This window comes from Taeniopygia guttata, chromosome 3, assembly GCF_048771995.1.
Source record: "Taeniopygia guttata chromosome 3, bTaeGut7.mat, whole genome shotgun sequence".
Classification (NCBI taxonomy): Eukaryota; Metazoa; Chordata; class Aves; order Passeriformes; family Estrildidae; genus Taeniopygia; species Taeniopygia guttata.
The window spans coordinates 20,446,866-20,472,775 of NC_133027.1; the positions used below are offsets into that span (position 1 = coordinate 20,446,866).

The window sequence follows — 25,910 nt, forward strand, 5'->3', positions numbered from 1 at the left end:
TCCTCCCCTCACAGCCCCTTATCTCTGAGCTAGTTGGATTATTCGGGGGTCTGTGTGAGGGGGGGAACCACAGTTGAACACTTGGTTTACGGAGATTTCCTCTATTGTTTATGTGAATGGCATATACCACACTCCCTAAACTAATGCATGCAATGTAAATTCTATTTCCTTTATCCTCTTGTTTATTATCTTGTTTTATAGGGAAATTATCACGGTTTGACAGATTTCTTCTTTGGAAATCTTCAATGTTTATGATTTAAGTTTTATCCTCTTAATTTGTGAGCTGTTTAACTCTTTATTTTGGGGGGTTTTGTGCTGAAAATTAAAGAAAATACTTTGAGTAAACACTGATAAGTGTTACTTCCTTTGAAGAAGGAAATATTCTTTGAAAGAATGGATAATAAATATGGATAATAATAAAACTATAATTCTAAATTTTAGTAAGGTTAACATTGTTTTTTCTCTCCAATTTTAATGTAATTGTAGAACTGACTTTGAACAAAACATATATATTCTTTATAATTTTACTTACAGATACAAAATTTACTGTGCTCTAGAGAAAATTTATGTGCTGTGTTTTATTGCAGCTCCTTTTTCTCATATCTTTATGTAGAATGAAAATGAATGGGTAGAATTTCAAGCTTGATGTGTTCTTTAGCTTTTACAGCTTCATATGAGAAGAGCAGTAGTATTACGCTTCGAGATAAATACCACTAGATATAGTATTACATGCAGCTTGGTGCTGCATGTAATAATGCATGTAATTGCTTGGTGTTCCTAATCCCCAGTTATCCTCATGAGTTACTGCAGAGTAGACTGGATACATCAAAAGGGGGTTCATTTTGCTGCTGACCCAGTGGGCTGCCTCCTTGCTTGCCTTCAGAAAAGTTAAATTTTTATTTATTGTCTTTGCACCCATGTAGGGAATAGGCCTGCTTGTCATATGGATGAATGTATATTATTTTATATCTAAAAAAGAGTTTTTTAGAAACTAAATATTGCTAGTTGTTATAGTAGTTTGAGGCTTTTGAAAAATACTCGGTTTCCAATATTCCATTAATGAATGTTGAATTTTTTTTCACTTTTGACTATTTTGATCAAAACTAAAATGCTCCTTTAGAACACAATAAACTTTCAGATAATCTAGAAAAAGCAAGAAAAATAAAGTAGTATGTCATGTCCAATGATTCTTACAGAGGGATCTGCTGTATCTTCTCTCAGTGCAGGGTATGACATTCCATGGTTGTTTAGAATATCTTGGAACCTGAGGTTCAGAGGCAGTGTCTCATTCTCATCAAGAACATATATCTATGACACATAAAACATCTGAGGGATGAGCAAACATAATGCTGTTAAAGCAGAACTAAAGAAGTGCTCTTGTGAAGAACAAGTTAGGGCTGTGAAAATTTGTGTTTCTAAATATGGAAATCCTCATTCGCTGAGTGTTGTGTAAACGAGCTGTCCAGCATATCTATAGGCAGTTAGCTACATATCTAAATAAGAAATAGAGTTTGCATCCCTCATTTATTCCAGTCATTGATCAAGTATTTTGGTGAAGTGTAATGCAAACAGAACCACATGTCTAATCCTTTCCTTGCAGTCCTTCTGAGGCCATTATTCCAGAGCTGAATAAGTCCTGACGGGTGGATCCATGAGAAATGATGCTCAAGTATGGTCTTTATAAAAGACTTCCAACAACTATACCTGCCATTAATACAGCCTCAGCCAGTGGGGTTGCATGGGATTAGGATGCAGCTGACATATTGTCTGCTCTTCTGTATTTCCTTTGACCAAATTGCAGAGAGACTTTTGTTAACATATTACTTGTTAAAATGCAGAGCATATTTGTTTTAACTGAGACCAGGTGTGGTGCAAAGATTACAGTTGTGACATGTTTATGTCCTACTTTTTGAAAACAATTGCTAAGCATGTGTTCTAAGATACGTGATAACAGTCTTTTAGATTTTACTTACTTTCCATTTGCTTCCCTTCTGTTTGCTTACCAGACACTATAAGGTCGTGGTGTCCTCGCTCTGTTTCTAGGGAAGAGGACAGATCTATTACCCTGCTTCCTTTCCCCTGCTCCTGTAGTCCTCCTTTCACCTGAGTGCTCTCCCAAGAAGCCTGTCCATTTTGCTTACCAGGCAGAAAATTATTTCCTGCTTGTTTTGGGTTCTTTTGCATGGGTTTGTTGCTGGTTCTGACCAGTTGGTTAAATCAATTTTGAGCTGCTGGAGTACAGTAGCCAGACATGGAGTCAGGGGGTGGCAGGAGGTGGCAGAGGTGGGAAGCCCTGCTGCCTGCTCTCAGCAGGAGAGAGGGGTGAGACAGGCACAGCCAAGGTGTTTCCCCACATCCCTGCTCCACTTCCACCTTGCTCCCTGTCCGTGCTTTCTCTGCAGAGCGCTGCTTGGGAAATAGATTTCCTTCTTCTTGTAGAAATTCTCATTAAGCTGTAGAGCTAACAGGAAACTGAAGGTGGTAGAAACATATAAAAAAAACAAGAGAAAGTAAAATTAAATAAGAAAATGTCTAGGTTCATGCAGCTGGGTTTACATGTTTTAAAAGCAAGACAGCACAGGGCACTTAAGCCTCCTTACCCAGAACTAAAGAATTGAGTAGTAAGTCTTAACCTGTCTCTTCTTTTTCCTGATGTTTTTTTTTTCCAATGCAAATGTTTCTATATCTGTTTATTTATAAATATGCATTTTTGTCTGATGGTAATGTTTACAAACAGCTTTTAAAGTACAGAGACAATTCAATTTAGTGAAATACTAAACAATCCATTACAAGTTGTTTCACTGTGGAAGAGAACATACTTCATGACCACAGGTTTAACTTATATAGAGCCTTCATCTGACCACTGAGGCTGGATTTGGTGAATCCTCTGCCTAAACTTGTCAAACAGCACTTGGGTTTGTTTTGCTTTGGTCAAAAGCTGTGTTGTATGGACAGAGTCTTGTCAGTCATCACAAAGGGCTTGTGCTTAGTTCATTTTTCCATATGAAAAAATACGTAGCTTTTTAATAACTAGACTTTTTTTTTTTTTTTAATTCTACAGAGATCTAAGATTTAATAGGATTAAAGAAATCCAGCCTGGAGAGTTTAGACGGCTTAAAAACCTGAACACACTGTAAGTCCTTTTTCAACCCTAAGACCCTTTCCCTTTTGACTTAATATGATCAATTTGATAATGTGTCATATTTGCTCACTTTTCACAGGGAAGTAGTCTCATAAATTTGAGCTGTAGCGTTTACACAGGTGGAACTGGGGGTTAGAACCAAAATATTTGAAGGCAGAAACACACATGTCTATCAAAATAAAAATAAAATTATTTGCATATTAGTATTTTATTAATATACTTTAATTGAATTTCATGAAAAAATTCAGGCCATTATTGTAAGATTTTTTTGACATGGTGCTAAATTGTTTTGCTGGAATATCACATAATAATCCATGGGGTTACAAAAAAGCTGTTTAAAGGCTAAGATGTGCAAATGTGTTACAGCTACAAAATATTTGACAAATTCTAATATTCTGAACTTTCCTATTCTAATGTGCTTACCAGGACTGGCAGGAGACAGATGGTTTTGTTCCTACTGAGCTGCCTTTTATGTAGGTCTTTGTTATCATATATGATTGTAAAGAATAGTCTCTCTAAAAGTCTGTCTTACCACCAAATACAATTAGTATGAGTCTTATCATTTTAACTTTATCATTTTAACTTTCTATCATTCCTTCAGGCATCACTTTTAAAACAAATGCATGCATGTTTCTCTTCTTTAATATATTAGCAGGCATGAGGAGGAATTAAGGCAGACAATTATTTTTACTTTTAAATGTACGTAACTTATGATTGCAAATGTGACTGTTTCCCAGAAGAAAAGTAGTGTATGAGTTGAAATGCAGTAGTGATGTCAGTGAGCTTTGGATCACTATTTATCTGCAGGCAGTCATGACAAATATACTGACACATCTTTTACTCTGTATTCACCTCAGAAGAAAAGATAAGACCTTCCCTGAAATGTATGTTGTCCAAATCTGTGCTGCCAGGATATTCTTACTAACTGTCCTATTTCCAGTCTCCTTTGATCGTACCTCTCTTTGCAGCTGATCCCCAGTTTTGAATTACAATTTCTGCCAGATATCCAGCTCAAATTTTAACTGCCCAGATCACTGATCTGATATTCACAAGTCCCAGATAAAGACAGGATACGTTAAGTTTGAATTCCCTTCTCTTTGTAAAACCAGTGTATGAGGGATGAGTGCAAATCTGTGCATACAAACTGTGTTCCTGTACAATGTAGAGGGCCCAGTACACAAGATATGGCTAAGAAACATCTGGGAAAAGTCACTTTAATGCACCTGCTAGTGACAAATCTTTGTTTTTGTCAGTTTCAAACTGATGCAGAAAGCTTTTTCCTCCCCTTCATCTACATCATAGATAACTGCAAGAAACTACATTATTCCATTTCTGGGTGGGCCTTTTTGGTTTTTGTTTGGGTTTCGGGTTTTGTTTATCTTTGTTGCTATTTTTATGGGTTTGAGTATTTTTTAATTTATTTTTTTACAATTCTAATTTTTTTACAAGTCTAATTTTTTCAGGTTTTTGCCTGCAAGATAGTGGTTGAGCAGCCGTAAGCACATAACCTTTTTTTCTCTAACAGTTACTCTTAGGGGAAAAAGCATTTTCTCTTTAATACTATATTGCCCTTGCTTTTACACTTTTTTCCCTAGTGTCTCTTTATGTTAAAATAAATGGTTGTTTATTTCTTTTTGCAGGCTTCTAAACAACAATCAAATCAAACGAATTCCTAGTGGGGCATTTGAAGATCTTGAAAATCTGAAATATCTGTAAGTTAAATGAAATGTCACTTCACTGTGTAACAGCTTCTTCAGTGAGAAAGTGTTCTAATCACCGATGGTGATTTCTATCTGACTCACTCTATCAGGAGATAAACTGCACTGAAAATCTGTGAAATGAATTTATGGGGTGGGGGCAACCGTGTTTCTCTTAGTAGCTGATAATAAAAGACTGCTATCTGTTGGCAATACATTTTAAAGGACTGACTAGTTGTGGTGGCAGCTCTCTGGTCAGAGAGAAAGAAAGCTAGATAAGCTTTCCCATGGGTCGGCCTGAGAAGCTTTCCGGAGCAGGAGAGAAAGAATTCTAAACAATCTGCACCTGGTGTTTTGCAATAAACTCTTTTACCCATAAGGTTATTTACAAACAGGTGTCTTGATAATTAACCAATCATGTGAAATGTATTGATTAAATGACCAATCAAGTCCACCTGTAGTGAACTATGCTATAAAAGAGGAGAGGATGAAATAAATGAGGCTTATGCTAATTAGCCTTCTGAGAATACATGAAGTGTGTCACTAACTAGGTCTTCAGTCAGCCTGTATATTTTAATCCTAACTTCTCTCTTTTTTAACAAACATACCAAGATTATCAATTATATGAATAAACAAAAGGCATCAAAAATGTTTTTTTTTGTCTGTATAATAGACTAAAGGTGCATAGTTGGTTGTCATGGATTCTCAGCTCTAGTTTCTGGAGTTGACCTTATGGAGTGTCATTTAGAAAAGTTTCACTCCATTGTCTTGGAGTATTGATTGATGGTTAGTTGTATGACATACAGAAAGAAAAGGTCACATTGAGATTTCATTGCTTTGGAAACAATTCAGAAGCTGAGATTTCCATGCAGTTTCCAAGAATACAGCCAGAAGACTTCCAAGGAGGTGGGAGCAGGGAGAAAAATCACATAAATTTGTGCAGACACATTTGCCTGTTTTGCCAAGTTGTGCTTGATTGCGTTTCCTGTTCTCATTTTTATGTGTATTGTATTTCAGTAATGAAATTGTTTAACCTATACACAATAGAATATTGAACAGACTGTCGCCAATGAGTGATTAAAGTCCAGGATGATTGTATTACAAGAAATGTCTGTATGATGGTTCTGGTAGTGTAGTACATAATGTTTTACTATGTGAAGTTTGCTAAACTTCTTTAGCAGACTGACTACGAAGTCAGCAATTCTACAAAGATTTTTCTTGTTTCGTATTACTTTTTTGTTTTCACATGCTTGCCTTTTTCTAGCTGTAGTAAACCTGAAGTAAAGCTTAACAATGCAGTGTGTTCAGTTCAAAAGTGAAAAAAGATAACTGAACTCTGATTTGTTCTCATATACATGTAGTAATAGCTGTCACTATCTATACTGTTAAGAGGAAGATCTTTTTATTTTCCTGGTGTTCCCTGGAAAATTTAATTATAAAGTTCAATGTAGTAATTTTTTCTTCTGCAGAGAGCTCTTTAAAGCTATCCTTTGTTTTGAAAAAATAAACTAAGGGGTTTTTTTGCCTGTTTCAATGGCTGTAACAAATGTTTAAATTGAACAGCCTTAAAGTTAGAAAATTTCTGGTACTGGTCAGATTATCAATACAGAACACTTAAATGTAACAAATCAATACAATACAATCAGCAGTGAAAGTTTCAGCTGAGTAACTGAAGTCTAACTGTATTCTGTGAAATGAAGGAAACAAATCAAAAAACATTTCTTTCCACTAGGATTCACTGAAGTAGAAATCAGGGGGGAGAGATTGTGAAAAGTTAGAAATACTGCTCAGAATGTATTATTATAAAGTCAAATCACCTGGAAAAATGGAGGTTTAGTATCATCTGGTCCTGTGCGTATTTGCAAACCTAACTTGTACTGTCATGTTTCATAAAACTCGATCATTGATCCATGATGTTACTTCTTATGACAGCTTGTACTGGATTGCATGTGGTTCTTAAAATGTATAATTTCCTCACTAATTTAAAAAAACCCTGTCATTTCTCAGTGGCTCTGATTTAGCAAAATGTGAGTATATATAAATATAAGATCTGTAACAATTTTTAAACATGCATATATAAAACTAAGTAAAAATATTAATAATTCTATATTTTATATAAATATAACACAGCATATTTATATTTTTAGAAGCCAGTCTCTGAGAGATAGCTGTTAAGATCCATTCCTGTGTGACTGCTGAAGATCAGTGTTTTGCTTTCAAACAAAAATTTTTTCAGCAGGATCTGAATCAGAATTTTCAAATGCTTCTTTGTACTATTCCTTTCTGAAGCTGAGCTTAGAGTTTTATGAGAAGTATATGAGAACTGTCTGAAGAACACTTTTTGACGAAGAGTAATATTTTCTCAATTTTCTCTGCGTTGAAAGTATTCATCGCTGTAAAAGTTGGTGTTTACATCACAAAAAGAAAACTGCACATAATTTTTTAACCTTTTTTTTAGGATTTTTTATTATCTTGTTCTTTATGTAATTGAAATTCTGGCAATTATAAAAGCAGATTTTACTGCTCTGTTTGTGGTAATAATTTGGTTTTGTATTAATATACTAAAGGTTGAAATGAAAGAAATGTAATTATTGTTTTGTTGTGAAACTAAGAGGGTACTTTTTTTTTCTTCTGCTTCTCTGCTTTTCTGTCCATCTGTCTTTACTCCATATACCTCAGTGTTGGCAATAAAGATCTTTGGTAAGCTTCTCAGCCTTATGATATAGATGCAGGTAAATTTAGAGAAACTTGATAGGATAATTCTTCCTAAGCCTAAAAATTAACAATTTATTCTCCAAGAGAGAAGATAGTTGGGAATTGAGGGTAGACACATTATTATCATTTCAATGTGTAGATTACTAGAAGATTTGGAATCAGAAGTGGAAAAAATGAAGGTAAGTTAAAAAAAGAATTCGTCAGGGGGAGATACGGAAAAATATATAATATAGGTTAGCTATTAAAAACCTTCCCAGAGAAAGAGAAACATGTATTAGACATTTACAGAGCAGTGAGCTAGAAGATATCATGAAGGAAGTGAAAGAAATAAAACTGGGGAATGAAATTAACTTTGTCAACAATGTATGTTCGCCTGGTATGAAATGCATAGAGGAGGAAACAGACATGAAATTATTACCATAAGCGTATGGTAAATGCTCATTGAGACTGTCTGAAGTGTATCAGTTCCAGAAATGCCAACAGGGAGCATGCAAGTTTTGTTTTGTGGCTGGTGAATGAAGTAATAGTGGTAGATGATGTGTTTGAGATTGGGTCTCATTTCCTTCTGTGCCTTCTGCCACTCTTGCTGTCTTGGTGATGTTACTTGGTCCTCAGGGCACCTCCAGTGGTTCCAGATCGCTTTTCTTTGCACTTCATGTTGCTGGTTCCACTGTCCTTCTTGTTCCCATGTAAACCTGTCTTTGGGTGCTTATTTACTTGTGAGATTTAACACTGCAATGCCTGTTACTTTTTGCCTTTTTTTCTCTCCAGTTCCAAGCAAGTATATCTAAATCTTACTTTCCTTAAATCGTATGATTTTTAATATGGCCCATAAAGAAAAAGAAAAAAAGAACCGCCCAATAATGTCCTCATAGACAATCTAGCACACTTGTTAACTGAAGCTACTTTTCCTCCCAAGTTTTCTGATACCTGATTACCTATTTGTTCATTTCTGAAGTATATGACCAATACCTCTGATCTCTAGCAGCCTTGCTTGCATTTCTGGGAAAAAAAAAAAAAAAAGCTTTTCTTTTTAACATTTCTAAAAATGGATATTAGTAATTGTCAAAAAATAATTTAATGTCTTAATACAATATATCCCTTTTTCATATTAATCCACTGTTTATTCATCTCCTGTAAAATTCTAATATTTAGTTCTGTAAGAGAGCTTTTAGGTTAATTAAATGATAAATCATTTTTACCCTAATTGTACTGCATTTGTTTTCTGATAATGTAACTGAGATAAGTTTTGAGAATGTTTGTTAAAAATTTACTTCTATAACACTGTATGTGCATGGTACCATTTTAGAGGGACAAATTTTTTTTGTGAATGATACTTATTTGTACTTTATATTCTGTCATGTCTCTGTCCATTAGGCAAATAATTATATGTTTTCCTTTCTGTTAATGTCCTCAGTGAAAATAGCTGCACAATTAAATGGAAGTCTGGTTAACACATTTGTCATAGGACGTGTAGCCCTGAGGTTGCTGGGGTTTCTCTGTGAAGGGAGGATATGGTTGACTGAGGTTGGTTGAGTTCCCTGCAGCTGAGGGTTTGCTGGTCAGAATGGAAAAAGCTCTGTAAAGCTGAATCTCAAATAAAGTCTCACTGCAGTGGCTTGGTAAGAACCCCTAAAGGCTTCTCCCTTCCCTGCAGTATGGTGGTAAAAGTCTGCAGTACTACAGTCATTATCCCAGTCTAACTCAACTCCGATTTTCACTCTCTGCCTTCTTCTGTCTTCAGAGAGTAAATAAAAGTTCTGTGAATGGCTATGGTAAAACTTTTTAAAAAATTTGATTAATTCAGATTTTTTGAATAAAATTGTTGAAATGCAGAAAGAGATAATTAACTGAGGGCAGTTTTCAAAACTGTCTAAGCCCACTTTTGTTCTCTGGTCTGACCAGAAGTTTAGTACTCAGAAATAAGAGGGATTTCCACACTGCCAAGTGGAGTTAAGTGTATTAGGAAAATAAATAACATTTCAGCTATTCAGTCCTCGACATTTTCTAAGGAGTAAAAAGGTGCGTTTAAAATTCTCACAGGAAAATAAGATAGGAATTAAATATCAAAGAGAGAGGAAAATTAAGGAGAGAAAATTGTAATGACTGTGATCCTCAAATGAACTGATAAATCTGAGCCAAAACAAATATTTTAATACTCATGATTTTTTTTCAAATAGAATAAAAACCAGTTCCACATATAAAATCGCTGTTTTCAAATTATTATTAAAGTTTTTGCAGTAATTTCACATTACATTAATTTTTTCTTGTTTTGAATATTTTAAAAACCTCAGAAATTTTTACTTCCATGTTGCCTGTTCTTGGAGGAACTCTGCTTTTTTATTTACATGCATATCCATGTTAATAAAGCACACAGGAATCTCTGTATATTAATGTGTTGGATTCTCAGAAAGTAGTGCATTGGAAAAGTTAATTTAGATTTAAAGGAAGGATACTACTCCTTATTATTCCCCAAAGTTTTCGTTAGTTGAATATCAAATACCTACAACTTCTTTCCTTGTTAGGGCCTATTGTGAAATGTTGCCTAATGTCTCATCTGTGTAAAAACTGCCACCACCTCTAGCAGAGCCAGTATTTTTCCTGTTGCACCAAAAGGAGTTTGCAATATTTCCCATAAGTTACTTAAAACTGTAATAGAAAATCCAAAACCACTACTAATAAGATGCCTGCTAATAAAGTCATTTGTGGTACAAAGTCTCTTCATCCCTTTTCCATAGAAACCCATGTCTGATTAACTGAGTTTCAAATCATTTGTCAAATAATTGTGAAAAAGTTCTTAACCAGAAACCTGTGCCTATCCTAACACAAAAAGAGTGACTGACACTGAACTCCCAAAGTATTTTCATTTGCTGCCTCCATGCAGAAGCTGTAGTCATCAGCTAAACTGTGTGATTTTTCTCCAATATCCCCTCACTAAACCATCCTTACTGCTAAGAGCATGATGAACATGAGCACATACACTGATGCTTCCTGATTTATTTTAATTCCATAAAAAAGGTGTAGACAACACGTGTGATCTTACTGATACTCTGCATATGTATTCTGTTTATATTATAGAGTATCAATGGGGACCTAATGTCCATCTTCTACACAGTGGTAAAACAAATATACAGTGCTGCTTTATGGATGTGATACCAATATTCTAACTTGTGGTTTTTTGTGAATATTCCAAAGGTGACCCAGGTAGAGTTACAGAAATTTCTCACTGCTTGTTCTCCAAGTCCAGTAAAAGACTCACTCTGTCTGAATTCGAATATTTACACCAGTATTCAGATGACCTATTTTAAAGAAAACAAGAGACCAGTGGCATCCCTGGTGTGCTCTGGTAGAGGCACTTCTAATGCAATTCTGTCCTATTAAGTTTAACTTATTTTGACTTTTGGCAAACCAATCAAGAGAACAAGGGACAAAAATCAGTAAGTAGTGCCATGAGCACTGGGAAGCCCAAGTACATCTGGGTGTTTGCCTCAGGGCCTTCAAGGCTCCACACTTTTGTCTTTCCTAGTAGTCATTTGGGATGAAATCTCATGGACAGAATGTTTTTATGTTTTTAGTTTTTTATTTGTATTTTTTTTCTAATATGTAGTTGAAAAACTGTCTTCACGTGTCAACTTAATTCTTCTTTTCCACCTTCATGTAGCTCTTGTTTGTGTACTAATATTACTGATTGTTTCTTGTTTCAGCTATTTGTACAAGAATGAAATCCAGTCAATTGACAGGCAAGCATTTAAAGGACTTGCCTCTCTAGAACAACTGTAAGTGCCTTTTCTCTTCTGTGCTGTCATCTCCATGGTTCCCCTGCAGAGGAAAAGTGCACGCCCTGAGCCGTACATCCTACCTGCATGCTCTGCATGTCTGCACTCCCTGGGGTGGGCAGAGAGCCCCATAATCATTTGCATGTGAAAAAACCACAATTGATCTCTGTGTCAAATTCCTCATTTCTGTGTTTGTCTTTTATTTGTTATTTGCATTCCTGATATCCCTATACATTGTTACGTAGCTTTGACAAAGGAGAATTATTGTGGAAAATGTTGAAAACTGATGTGTATTGCTTAGAGATAGATTCTGCTTTCGTTTCTGCTGGTTTTTATAATATCTCAATTCGTTTCACTGCAGCAGTTACTGTGTTTTATGCAGCATAACTAAAGCAAAATTAGCCTCTGCAAATTCAATCCTGTTCTGTTGTACCTTGAAACAAGAATAGTTTTTTAAATAAAAACCTTGCTATTATTTATATGTGTTAATCATTGCCACATACAGATATAGATGTTTAAAAAGTAAGGAAGTTCATAATTTGCAATGTAGATGTTACAGTAATGTCCTCCAGAAAGATAGATTGATTAAAATCATACTTTTTTTCCTGTAAAATTAAGAATAATTTCTACTAAAAAAGAATGAAAAATACAGTCCTAAGCATGACAAGACCCAGCTGTGTTGATTCCATTAAGTTCAACTATGTTTTGTTTTATAATCACTATAGGAGAGACATTGAATTGCTGGCGCGAGTCCAGAGAAGGGCAGTGAAGTGAGCGAAGGGGCTGGAGCATAAATCCTGTGAGAAGTAGCTGAGGGAGCTGGGGTTGTTTGGTATGGGGAAAAGGAGGCTCAGTGGAGACCTCATTTCTCTCTACAACTACTTGAAATGAGGTTGTAGTGAGTTGGGGAGTGATCTCTTCTCCCAGGTAACAAGTGACAGGACAAGAAGAAAGGGCCTCAAGTTGCACCAGGAGAGGTTTAGATTGGTGTTAGGAAAAATGTTTCCATGTGACAGGTGGTAGCACATTGAAACAGGCTGCCCAGGGAAGCAGTGGAGTCACTCTTTCTGGAAGTGTTCAAGAATGATTGGATATGGCACTTTGAGGTCATGGTTTAGATAGTGGTGCTAGATAGTGGTGGTTAGACTTGAAAATCCTAAATGCCTTTTCTAGCCTTAACAATTCTGTAACTTTTTGATCAGAAAGCATTGCTCTACATTCATTGTGATAATGTTTAGAAAAAGGAAAAAGCTGTAAATGTGTAGTTGTTTCACTGTTTGACTACCAAATAATTGCAGTAAACCAATCAGTTTTGTAGTGTATAAACTTATATTGGGAGCTGAATATAAATTTTTAAACTCCTGAAAGGTATCAGTGTGTTACAAGTGTTCTATATGTACTGGTTTCCTTGCTCTAAGGATATTAGTAGACATAGAATATATATGGAATAAAATGACATTTCATATGGGTACGAAATCATACATGCTCCTTTTAGAGCGCAATAGATGTCTTTTGAAGGAGGGGCTTCTGTGTAAAACAGAAGTGTTAATTATAAAAAGTATATAAATATGTAATTTTTTTTCTTAATACCCTTATCTTCCTTCTCCTTTGACTCTAGAAATTATTACTGCACCATATTGACAGCAACTGGTAGGGCTTACTTGCATGCTAATAGCAATACATAATTTCTGTGTAGAATTTGGGATACTGAAGTCCATTTATTGAATTACTAATGTTTCCAAAATAATGTTCTTCCTCATGCCGCAAGCCTCATATGCTGTAAGTGGCAATATTTATCCTTTTTTCTTATGCTCTTTTTTCCTGTTACTACTGAAAGACGTAAATCAGTCTGAAATATTAGCATCTTCTGAATGCACTTTTCCACTACGTGCAGTTAAGCCTCTCTGCCTACAGTGACATCAGCTTAAGCTCAAACTTTTGAGACATCCACATTATTCAGTATGGAATTGAGATTCAGACTCAAGGCTTGAGTCTCATCTCTAGCTAGGAAGATTGGAAATGGAGCTTGGCAGAGTCACTGTTCATTTTCTGCCCATGTGTCATGTCAGCTGGGGGATGGGGGGCAGGTGCTTCCCCACTGCCTGCATCAGAGCTCGCTGCTTTATAGACCTCTTCTGCTTCTCTCCTAAACAGAGAGCTTGCCAGGAGGGAAAATGGGAACACATGAAGGCAGTGGCAAGCACAGAAATAAATTTAACGGAGAGTACACTTTGAGATTTTTAGTTTAGGAGAGATTTGGCATTTATGCATCTTTAGCATAAAATACGTTCTGACTCTACAGGGTCTGTTTTTCATTAACTTTGGAGAAAAACTGCCGATAAGACAAGACTTGCTCTTGACAAACAAGTTCCTAAGTGTCCTAATTTCAGTTTTGAACTGTATTGACAGCCAATGCATCTGCATTTGAAGCCTCTCTGGACACAAGTTATTGAACACATTTTGCTACTGGTTGTGTTAACTCAGCCAAGTGCTGTTCTCAGTGCTCAGCAGAGTTCTCAGAAGTAGACACTGTGGACCATATTTCAGGGAATGACTTGTTTCACAGCAATTTCTTCTATTCCAGTGAAGCAGAATTCAACTCATAGTTGCTTTTTAAAAAATACCTGAACAGCAAAGCAAACACATTTTTGGTGATTGTTGTTACCAGAAACTAAATGTAGTTAAATGTAACTAAATTACACTAACTAAAACCTAAATTTACTGTTGCAGGTATAAGGGACAAAATCCCCCCAAGTATTTACTGCAGCTGGCAGGTTCCTCCTTAAACCTCTGAAGCAGAATTCTTAGCTGCTGATGTCGTCAAAATAGCTTTTCCTTTGGAAATTTCTGCCAAGGGAATAAGATCTTTGAATCATATCTTGAAGCCTATTTGCTAGGGTGAATTCTGAAGAAAAATTGGTAGTTTTAGGTACTTGAGCACACTGAGCCACACATATTTCATCACCTAACTTTTCACCTGTGGCTGGGCATGAAGGGAGAAAGTCAGTTGATGAAAAGTAGCTGCTTAGTACCAGTTTAGATGCTGTTAAATCTGCAAGACATATGTTAGGGTCTGGCACAGACAGCAGAAAGCTGCAGGAAACTTGCATTTTTTCAGAGCAGCAGCCGGAAGGCAGCCAGAACACCCGAAAGGCAAGGAGGGCTGTGTGTGCCTGGGCTCAGAGAGCTGCTCTGTGCCTCTGTGCCTGCGCCTGACACCTGAATCCCACCTGAAATGTCACAAATACCCTGCTTGACAGGTCCTGAGTTTGGATCCCAAGCTCTAGCTCTAAATGGAGTCCATTTCCAGATGTGTATATGTTGCTTTCCTTCCAAATAATATCTGTCATATTTTTTGAGATCTCAGCTTATGAGTTGTATGTATCAGGGGCACTATTTAACTAGCGGCATCCCCAAATATTAATGGAATTATTTAAATCTCTTTACCTAATCCTAGTTATGCATTTTCTTTTAACTTTCGTATTAACATACTAATTTTGTTCTTTATAAGCTGTTATTAGTTATGATGTAGTTTATGTATACATGTACATATTTAGAGGGAATTAATAGACAAAAGCCTTAACTAAGATATAGTGATACAATTTGTTATATTAAGTTTATTTACCTCAATTCAGTTTTCAGTATTTTTGAAGTGTTGCTATTTATTTTCTTGTTTTATACTACAAGTTCCTGATTTTTGCATGAGTCTGTGTCAGATAATTAATTAATAAACAAACAAGGGAACCCAAAAGGTATGACAGGGGCCTTGAGAAATTTATCCTTATTATTCTACAATAAGATCAGATAGGGAGAACAAAATGGAAACAGATACTTGCCTTATTTTAAAAGCCTTCAGTGAGGATTCCATAATCTCCTTAAATATCCTGTTCTGATATTTCATATCATTGTCACAACATACATGAAAATATTTTTCCTTGTAGTTTAAGGTTGCTACTTGTTGTCCCTGAGCAGGGAAAGCTCTTTGATAAATATGGAACATATATGTTCATTCATTCTTATTCAAATAATCAAAAGGGCAAACATACTATTCAAATATTCGGAACACAGATTACTCAGCTAATGGGTGAGTACTTCCTCAAAGATGTGATGATACTATTAGAAAAAGAATATATATATATAATAAAAGTCCTTACCTACAAAAACTACTAGGTTACATAAGATGTAATCCTAAATTTAGTGCTGTGAAAAATGCCACTGGGACTAAATTTTACTGTTATTTTTTGTCCTACAAGATTAATAGTAAGAAAGACAATCTATACCACGCTTAGCTGATAAAATCTTGATATTCCTCTTGAGGTGTTTCCTTTGGACTATTTTTTCACTATAAGTATTTCCTTTCCTTCCGTTTAATTCTTGATAGCGAGTTTAGAATTAAAAACTAAATACATGTAGGTCTTTAAAAATCACTCTTGCATGCTTTGTCTTTCAATTTTCATTCTGAAAGTCTTTTTAATATCTAATTTATTAGATGATACTACTATTTTTAGTGCTTTGTACTCTGAATATAAAAGATGCCTATAAAGATATGCCAGTGTGAGATTATTTCCTGAATATGGCTACCTTTAAAATGAATTTTAAATCCAGGAAATTACCATATTAATTAAAATATTAAAATATACCTTTACAAAACTTTAATGTGGTACATAGAAGAAAATAATAGAAGTGATAAACCTAAGTTATAAAATAGGATTAATGTGTAGGCCATAATGCCAAGGATTTTTTATTCTCTTTATTGTAGACTTAAAATGCAATCTGGTTTCTGCATCTATTTATTTTGAATTACAGATTTTTTTAGCCAGATATTTAGCACCTTGTTCTATTAATAAATTGCATGATAAGTTGCTCAGGACTATTTTAGGTCATAATTTAAAGACCTGCAAAACTCAACTAACTTGTGCAGCCCAACTACTATGAAGGAGTTAAGAGTATTTTCCAGCTGGACTTCATTATTTGATTTTTTTTAGCTGCTTTAGATAGTGTGATATCTGATGAGGTAAAGTTAGCTGTTAAAATGTTCTTCAGCACCTGAATTATTGTATCTGCAATGGTATGAGCTTGTAAACAAGGCAAGGTTTATAACAACTTTTTTTTTTTTAATTTGTTTGGAAAAACAAGGTAACTTTTCAGGCATATATTGATTACATCTGTAATTCTAATAGTCCTGAGTACTAAACAACCATTATGGGCTGCTGCTTTGAGTTTTGAAATGTATATACTACTTAAACTATCTGAGAGAGGTGTTCTTTCTTTTTCTCTCATTCTAATTTCACCCCAATTTGTGGTGCTGAAGAATGGGTTGTGCGCCAAAATGTGTCTGCTTTTATTGATGATATTTTTTGTTCCAATAAGAAGTGCCTACAAATCTTGCCTTGTCAATGCCAAAGTACAAGAGATTAATTTATTTGGGATATAAAGAGATGTGTTTGCAAGGTGCTCATGAGGCATACAAATGCAAGAAGCATTAAGAAAGTTAAAAAGGTAAAAATCACTGCTGCCTGCAAAAGAAGTAGTGTTTGTAATTTTTTTCCAAAATGAAGCTGCTTCAGAGATAACAAACCCTCTAGTTGTGCCTGGTTTTCCCCTTTGTCCTTCTACATTGATCCCCACCTTGCCTTGCCCATATGCTGCTGATCCTTGAAGGTAGGTGAGCAGAGTCCTGGCTCCTGGCAAGCAGTGCCTGCCCACCTCATGGCTCGACCTTGCCCAGTCCTTGTCCTGCCAGTCCTTCCTCACTGAGGTCTCTCTTCTGTCTGCTGGCAAATTGAATGAACCTTGCAGGAAATATCTGCCTTTGAGATCTGTCTTTTTAATTTAGAAGAAATCGCCCTGTATTTTTAAAGGGGAGCTGAAAACTGGCAGTCCCAGCAAGGTGATGCAGTTCTTGGTTCTTCATGCTAACAAGACCATACTCTGTGTTCAAGATCCTCTGTGGCCACGCGTTGCATTGGCAGTAGGCAGGCTTGCACTCTGATGTGCTTGATCACTCCCGTGCTGATTTATTGGCTTTTTCTGTGGTCCCCATTCACGGCTCCCTGGCATTGCTCACTGGCTTGGCTTCTCCTGGGAGGCTGCCAGGCACGTGCCCGGCTTCCCCCTGCACGCGCCTTCCTGCAAGGCCTTGGCCGGCATCGCCGCTTCTCCCGCTTTTCTCTCTGCGCAGCCACCGTCTTGCTCAGCACGGGTGAATCCCCGTGTCCTTGTCCTTGTTATGCTGAGGGATTGATGTTTCAGGAGATACTGAGCTTGGAGTTGTTCTCACTGTTTTTAAATGACAGGCTTTTCTGTTCTTCAGACTACAGTGCTTACTGTATATACAAATTCTCCAGAGGTTCCTGAGTTTGACAGAGGTCAAATAAGAAATGTAAAAGAGTTTTGAACACATTTGGATATAATCAAGATCCAAAGTCTATAAATAATTTTCACAGTTTCTTGTGCCAGTCTTATCTATTACATCTTGTTTTCTCATCTGTAAGGTCCAGGGGTATCTCCACAAAATAGTAGGTGCTGGAATGATCCTGCCTTTGCAGTCCATTTTCACAGCAGTTACAGGTTAATAGTCTAGTTAATTGTCTTGTTATGTTAACTTTCTCAATTTTACTGCATTAACAGCTGTAGATTTATTGTTGTGTAATGTTAATAGCTTGCATAAGCATCAAGAGAGCATCAAACGGCACCAGTTGCTAGGAAGCCCTTTTTTTAAAGTCAAATTAGTCAAACTTGGGTTTATATGACAAATTTGGTTTTGAGAATGTTCACAGCTTTAATTGCCAGTGTTCATGGACTAGAGAAGATGATTTCTCAGCATCTTTTGAAATTTTCACTCATGGAAGTGAAAGCATTTGGCCACGAAAAATGTTATTGTGCTGGAAACTGTAATGTTTTCTAAATAGCCAACAACATTTTTCCTATAAAAATAATTTTTTTTGGATAAATTGTTTCAAGCATGCATACAGTGAGCACCAGACTTGGCAAAATAGTGTTCAAAGTATTATCTCTAAAATCTCCAAAGCACTGTTCAGGGTTTTTTGCTAATGTATGTACACACACACACTCCATATAGTGATTGGCAAACACATCTTTGTTTGTCATGTCTTTTATTTCTCAGATTCAAGTATGAGATTCATATGGTAACAGAAAAAAGCTGCTATATCAGTATGGCCATTTAGATCTGTAAACAGTATGGAAACAGTAAATTATTTTGAATACTTCACCAATTAAGAAAATTGTTTCAGTATTTTTCTTTTTGTTTCACATATTTTCAGGTATCTGCACTTTAATCAAATAGAAACATTGGAACCTGAATCCTTTACTCATCTTCCAAAACTTGAAAGGCTGTAAGTTTGTTTTTCTTGGGGTAAGATTCAGAAGACAGCTTGCTTCCTTGTTTGAATGAAATCAAGCATTTGAAACTAAAAAATAATATTTTTATCATTGCCATAGATTGTTTTTAAGCCAATTTTTTTGCTGTAACTACTACATAGTCTTTCCAAGAACACTTTGGTGAGATTGACCTTCGAGGCATGCAGAAGTGAGCATTGCCTGTGGTTTATTTTTCTTTTGCAAAACTACTTCCCAAAGATCTGTGATCAATGTTTGGCCTAAAATAAATGTTGTGAATGAAGAACTAGACTATTTATTTAAGACTTTTAAAAAAATTTCTAATTTGAATGCTTATGAGCTCCCTTCCTTGTAGTTACTTATGGCTTCTTTTTCCCCACATGGACATGTCCAAGTACACCTTGGAGGCTCCTTAAAAAATAGCAGTCAATGAGTTGCTGAACAGGTTCAATTATTTTTCTTAAATTTTTTTAGATTACTTTCGCTTGAAAACCTTCCAGAAGGATGTAAATTAAATGAATGCATCACAAAATCTGAATTATTACATGAATATTTCTGTGTTTTTGACAGGTTTTTGCATAACAACCGAATAGCTCATTTGATTCCTGGAACATTTAGTCACTTAGAATCTATGAAGAGACTGTAAGTAAATTGAATTATTATTGAACTAATGAAATATTAAATCAATTAGACTATCTTCTCTTGCAGTATTTATCTTCCTTGCAAATGCTTTTTACAGTATTTAAATATTAATTTTTATTTAAAATATTAAATATTAATTAAATTTTAAATTTTTTTCTTAACTGTGCTTCAGTTGTTTGTGTGCATAGATTGAGACTATTGTTCTATATCTATTTTCTTTAGTTACTGAAAGTCTTGAGTTTATTTCCTGTATTGGGATTATTTGTAATCATTGTTTTATAGATTAAATAGTATATCTAGATTGTTCTTTGGGCAGTAAAAATAACACACATTCTTCTAATAAAAACTACCAGAATGCCTATAAGCATGTAACCACCACCTGTATTGCATGTTGGCTGTTGTCTGTATTCACAGATAAAGGCATTGCTCCATTTACAGAACCATGTTGACCCTAGCAAAATGGCTGGGGCTTGCTAACAGAGCTCTGGCTGCTCCTTGTTTTGTGCAGGCGTTTGGACTCGAACGCTCTCCACTGCGACTGTGAGATCCTGTGGCTGGCGGAGCTGCTGAAGACGTACGCGGAGTCGGGTAACGCTCAGGCAGCAGCCACCTGTGAGTATCCGCGGAGGATCCAGGGAAGATCGGTGGCCACAATAACACCAGAAGAATTGAACTGTGGTGGGTTTGCCACTTCCTTATGGCTTATTTTTAATGGGTTGCATGTACCTAAACTGTGTTTTTGGGGGGAGTTAGAATTTGTTGTTCTGTTTGTTAACACTGACCACCTCTGGTTAATATTGGTTATTTCCAGAAATCTCTTTGTGTTCCTCTTCTGGTTTTGTGTCCTGACAGGATTGATTGCTTTTACCCTTCAGCCTATCTTTAATGAAACAAATATAACCATGTTTTAAATTTCTCCTTGAAGAAGAGAAGGTGATTATCCTGAAGGAGTTTATTTTTTCCTTTTGTATTTCAGTTCTGACCATAACAGGGTCTATGGTGTTGCATTAACATTATTGTCCTTTATTCCCTTCTGTATGAGGGAAAGGAAGGAAAGAGGCTTTACTGAATTGCCCCTGATGACACAGTTCTGGCCTTTAAAATTTTTGTAGATGTAGGAATTGGGGTTGGGCCACTGAATTTTTTTTTTACTCACCTATAGGTGAGTATAGGAGTGCCCCACACAGGCACTGGAATCCTTTGCCACTGAGGATTAATGGACCATAGCTTGGCCCCATGGGCACTGTGTGACTTGGCCCAGTACCTCTTGTGCTCTGAAATCAAAATGCAGATTTCTCATCAAGCTATGGGCATTTGCCTGCCCACTCACATAATGAAGCCAAGGTATAAAATAAGTAAATTGTCCTTTTGGATATGTGGTGGATGTAATTCTGATCAAGAGAATTATGACCATAAGCATCTACAAGGTTCTTGAAAAAGATAGTACAAGGGGAATTTGGTGCAAGTATAATGCACATGGCATGCTACCAGCTCCTTGCACATCTAAGGAGCCTGGATAAAGAAACTGCAGGAAGTAGGCTGTACAAATTATTCTGTGAGGTAGGTTAGGCACTGATACTTATCTAGAGGAAGTTGTTTTAAATGGCACTTGTGCTTGCTGCTTTAAAGTTTTTCCTTCATAGGCAATTTGAATCTCTGTTCAAATAAATAAAACAGCTGCTTTAGAACCTGATACAAATTTGCACAATCTATTTCCAGTCTGCTGAAAGATCCTAAGGAGCAATGAAGAAAGTCAGAAATCCCACAGTCACTTTTGCACAGGGAAAAGTGCATTTAATCCTGACTAAGCATATACATAATTTAAGTCAAAACATTTGTGAAAAATATTTTTACAAGATGTGTGGAAATATTTTTATTTACCAGTTTTTAGTAGTTTTAAAATAAGTAAGAGTTCCTTGTATGTTTTATTGTTGATATAGAGAGGCCAAGAATTACATCAGAGCCTCAGGATGTGGATGTTACCTCAGGGAATACAGTGTACTTCACTTGCAGGGCTGAAGGCAATCCTAAACCAGAAATTATCTGGCTTCGAAACAAGTAAGTTTGAAAGAGAAAGAGAGAAACTTGATGCAATTACATTTGTCTGTGTGTGTACATTTCTGGGTGCATGTCCATGTGCTGTATATGGTACTATATGAAATAGTTACAGCAAAAACATGCTATAATTAAAATAAGCATATGAAGTAATGATGGCCCATAGCTCTTTTATTAATAATTTGAAATATTTAAGAGGTTGTAACTAGAAAGTATTGTTACTCTACTACTATTTGTAAGATGTTCAGCTGTAGTATACCTGCAAAGCTGCTCACACCTGTAATACTAAATCATTTATATATAAGTACCAGTATATGTGGACTTGTATATACAGTCTGTGAATTACTTAGCATTTGCATATGTCTTGGGGTGGAGCAAAAGATACTTTTTTTTAAGTACTCCAGCTGGATACAATTAAAGTTTCAGAGAACTCTTTCTGGAGCCCCAGCTTGTCAGAGGTACCTTCCCTCCAAAGTTGAGCTTTGTCCCAGGAGAGGAGAGAGACATCTGTTTCCAGCCTCCTCAGACCAGTACATGCAGGGCAGGCAAGTCTTTATATCACAAGACTGTAGTGTAATTCAGGTTGGAGGAGGTCTCCAAGGTTGGAGTAGGTCTCCGTTGCAGCCTTCTGCTCAAAGGTATTATAGCAGGTTGCTTTATCCAGATAGATCTTAAAAGCCTCTAGGGGTGGAGATAGCACAAGTTGTCTGACCAACCTACTGCATTTCTTTCCCTTACCACTTAGAAGATGGGGGAAGGTTTTATAAAGGATGACTATCTTTAAACAGCCCAAGGGCCAGCCTGCTGCAGAGTGGCTGCTCAGGCTGTGCCCAGAATTCGGCTCCCTCCAGCTGCACTGGGCACGGCACAGCACAGCTGATGCAGCCTTGTGCCAGTGCATCACCCCCTTAAACTGAGGTGAACCTACAATGGACACATGAATTGTGAATTTACTATCAGCAAATGGGACTTTGGCTTAATAACGCTCTTATACAATCCTGACCTGGAACATAAATTCCCTTACAGTTTCTATAAAGCAATTTAGTTTGTCAGTTGCTGATGAAATGGCATGATTTAGAGTCCTGCTTCTATATCTTTCTGCTGATGTCAGTGAGAACCCCCTGTGCAGCAAAGGTACAGCATTTATGGAGTATGTCAAGAACAGAGCCTTGAACTCGAATGGGATAATTATTTTTTCAAAATTTTCTCTGGCTCAAGTGTTTATAATACACAAAGAAAACATGTTCAGAATACACATATGAGTTTTAAAAAGAAACTTGAGCTTGGGGTGAGGGATTATTGACTCTGGCTCATTTCCTGGCTGCAGGAATGGGAGCAAAACTGTTTGCAAGGCAGTTGAATATGCCAGGATTTCAGTCAAAAGCCATCACCCTGTTGAGCAGTACGTTGAATAGATTAGTAGGCTGTGTTTTGTACATAAGATGTGTGGTGTCAGCCCTCCTCTGTGCTTTCTTCATCGTGTAGTAAAGGGTGGACTGAGAAACAGTTCCTTTAATAAAACCCCTTAAGGCTTAGGTTACATCACAGAAACTCATTCATGACCTTACCTTAAGACCTGACCTTAATTTACATTTTAAACCAGTACAAAATACAATCAGCTTAATTAGTGCTCCTTGAACTGTCCAGGCAGAGGTTGGCACAAAGATGGTTTTAAAACAGCTAACCTCTCTCCTAGTAGACGGTATCTTGAATATTGAACTTGTATGGCATACTTCCAGTGGAAACAGTTTTAATTGTTTTGCCAACTAGAACAGCCTTTTAAAGACCAGGTATGTGTATTTGTTGACTGTAATTTTTCCCTGTAAGCTTTTCCTCATAAAATTATTTTAACTTTTCATTTTGAAGATGCATTACTTGCATTAGCAAAATAGTTTCATGATTTGTTTTTCCTCTTCTTCTCTTTAGGAGAAAATGTAAAGTTCCATTATTTTTAACAAAGTAAAACTTCTTTTATCCCACAAGTTATTTTGGGTAATTTATCTCCTGGGTTTTATTATTTGGCAGTTTTCTGCGCTTGTGATTTAAAGATTTAACTCTAGCAGATCCTTTTCTTCTCAGTAATGAGCTCAGCATGAAAGAAGATTCCCGTCTAAACTTGCTGGATGATGGCACACTGATGATCCAGAATACTCAAGAAACAGACCAAGGCATTTACCAATGCATGGCAAAAAATGTGGCTGGAGAAGTGAAAACTCAGGAAGTTACTCTTAGATACTTTGAGTCACCAGGTAAAGAACATTAAGTCTGAATTTTGCATTCAGATGGAGAGTTATCTTAATAATAAGATTGTTAAAAAATAATATGCTTTGGTGCTTGATATGTGGATTTGTTGGGCTTGGACATCTTAAGACCTAGATTATGAAGCTATAATATCCCTAGAACAAAATAATATAATATCCCTAGAACAAAAATATAAGTCAGACAGTTAATTAATATGTTTATTGTAGTATGCAATTTTTATAATAGTCTCATAGGCTGTAGAAGGGTTAGGAAAAGAGGCTTTGCATTGCAACATTTCTCAGTGCAATATCTCTCTGGATACTGAAAACCACAAGCTGCTGAAGAGGCCACTTATGGAAGTTTCGGCACATCCTGTGCAGCCATCCTTGCTCAAGAACCTTTTAGCTCTGTCTAGCCAAGGCCTCATGTTTGTAAGGACTAAATTCCTGTCCTGGACTGTAATGTTTTTAAAACACAGTCTTTGCTGTGAGAACATTTTATTTTGACACACAGCATCAGGTAAACTTGAAATGTCACTGCATATTACTCATGTACTTGAGAAAAGTTACTTAAAATGTAGCTTAATCAGTTTTGGCTTTTGTGCACTTACAGCAATTTTTAGTCTGTTTGTGTTTTGGGTCTCAATGTCCATGCCTCTGAAGAGACCTTTCTAAAGATCAGCACACGAGAGCAAAATGTTTGGAAATTGTTTTAATGGGAGTTGAGAAAAGGAACTTTAGAGCAATTAAGAGTTTTTGTTTTTATCTATTGATGTCTGCAGTTAGATTAGACTTACAGCAAGGCAGAGTTTGCACCAAGATTAGAGGTATGTTGGAACACAGCTATTAAACCCCCCCAGGTGTCCCCAGTTTTAGACTATATTTGTGCAAGCTAACAACTGCATTTAGGCATTGCTGTTTTCTCATAGCCAGGCCAAGTTTTGTGATTCACCCACAAAATACTGAAGTGCTGGTTGGAGAGAGTGTTACCTTGGAGTGCAGTGCAACCGGGCACCCTCAGCCACGAATTACCTGGACCAAAGGCGACAGAACCCCTCTACCAAATGACCCTCGTGTCACAATAACTCCATCAGGAGGACTTTACATACAAAATGTGAAGCAGGAGGACAGTGGCGAGTACACCTGTTTTGCATCTAACACCATAGATAACATCCATGCGACTGCATACATCATAGTCCAAGGTAAAAAATGTTAAACTGGGAGAGACGTATTACTTGAAATTGTGTGGAGTTTTCTTTTCTTCTGAGTTGACAGAGCCAAACTAAAAACGTAAGAGTTTTTACTTCTAATTTCACTATTGTAGTCCATAGGGAAGTTGTTATACTTCACACAGAGTAAGGTATTATATACTATTTCCCTGAAAATTGCATTTAATTGATTATTATCAGAAGTTTAATGTTTTAAAATGTTAACTTCTTATATTTTGTTGGCATGGAGGAACAAACAAGCAGTGTCAAATTTTTGAATGATTAAATATTTTCTATAACGGGCAGCAATGGTAGAGATTAGAATTTGTGCCTGGAGAACTCAAAATGAAGTTTTGAATACAGATCTGTGCCACTTTTCTTTTGTAGACACTTCAGTGAATGTGGGTTTTATAGAAACTATCATACTGCCAACTGAGGCATTAGACAGCTTTTCTACAAAGCAAAAGTCAAAGTACTCTAACTTGTGATTGCAAAAATTTTGATATTGTATGTCAATAGTGTGATTATAAAATATTTGAGATCAACTATCAGGAGTCTCCTGTGTATATAGATAATATTCTTTGCAAACATTTTCACGCTGGAACTTCTATTTCCACAATACTTTACATAACCTTTGAATTTGTTTGCTTCTGTTCCCATATTAAAGTCTTTATCTGGCAAACAGTTAAGATTGCAAATGCCTTTTCAATGAGTTCTAAAGCTATACCAAACAACTTGTCTGTGTGGTGTTCATTTATTACCAGTGGATAATTTTGTTTTGAGAGCTGAACAAATACTTCTAACATAGTGAGTAGTTAATTAGTGCATAGTGCTACTGCAGAATCTGGCCCATGCTCCACTCATTGCTTTCATGGAAGAAAACAGGCAGCTCAAGAAGGTTTTTATTACATAACTTCCTCTTCACAATTTAACTGTGAAGTTCTGAGAGAAAGAGAAGAAAATATTTTCAATCCAGGGAAGACTCTTTGTTTGATTCTACAAGTGTTACTATACCTCTTATTTTGGATCTGTCACAGAAGATCCCACATGCCTTCACGGACATCAGGGCCAGGTTG

The 25,910-nt window shown here is 36.2% G+C and overlaps 1 protein-coding gene across 3 annotated transcripts in view; it reads left to right on the forward strand.

The window, feature by feature from the left end:
* Positions 1–25,910, forward strand: part of PXDN (peroxidasin) — a 93,655-nt gene that overhangs the window by 32,819 nt on the left and 34,926 nt on the right. For 2 of the 3 annotated variants that reach the window (XM_072926051.1, XM_002195455.7), the window contains exons 2-10: positions 3,062–3,133; positions 4,783–4,854; positions 11,259–11,330; positions 18,614–18,685; positions 19,260–19,331; positions 19,840–20,009; positions 21,272–21,389; positions 23,466–23,635; positions 24,556–24,828. In XM_072926051.1, the coding sequence (XP_072782152.1) occupies positions 3,062–3,133; positions 4,783–4,854; positions 11,259–11,330; positions 18,614–18,685; positions 19,260–19,331; positions 19,840–20,009; positions 21,272–21,389; positions 23,466–23,635; positions 24,556–24,828 (1,091 nt within the window). The remainder of the gene's footprint in view (positions 1–3,061; positions 3,134–4,782; positions 4,855–11,258; positions 11,331–18,613; positions 18,686–19,259; positions 19,332–19,839; positions 20,010–21,271; positions 21,390–23,465; positions 23,636–24,555; positions 24,829–25,910) is intronic. The other variant, XM_072926050.1, reaches the window with a different exon arrangement.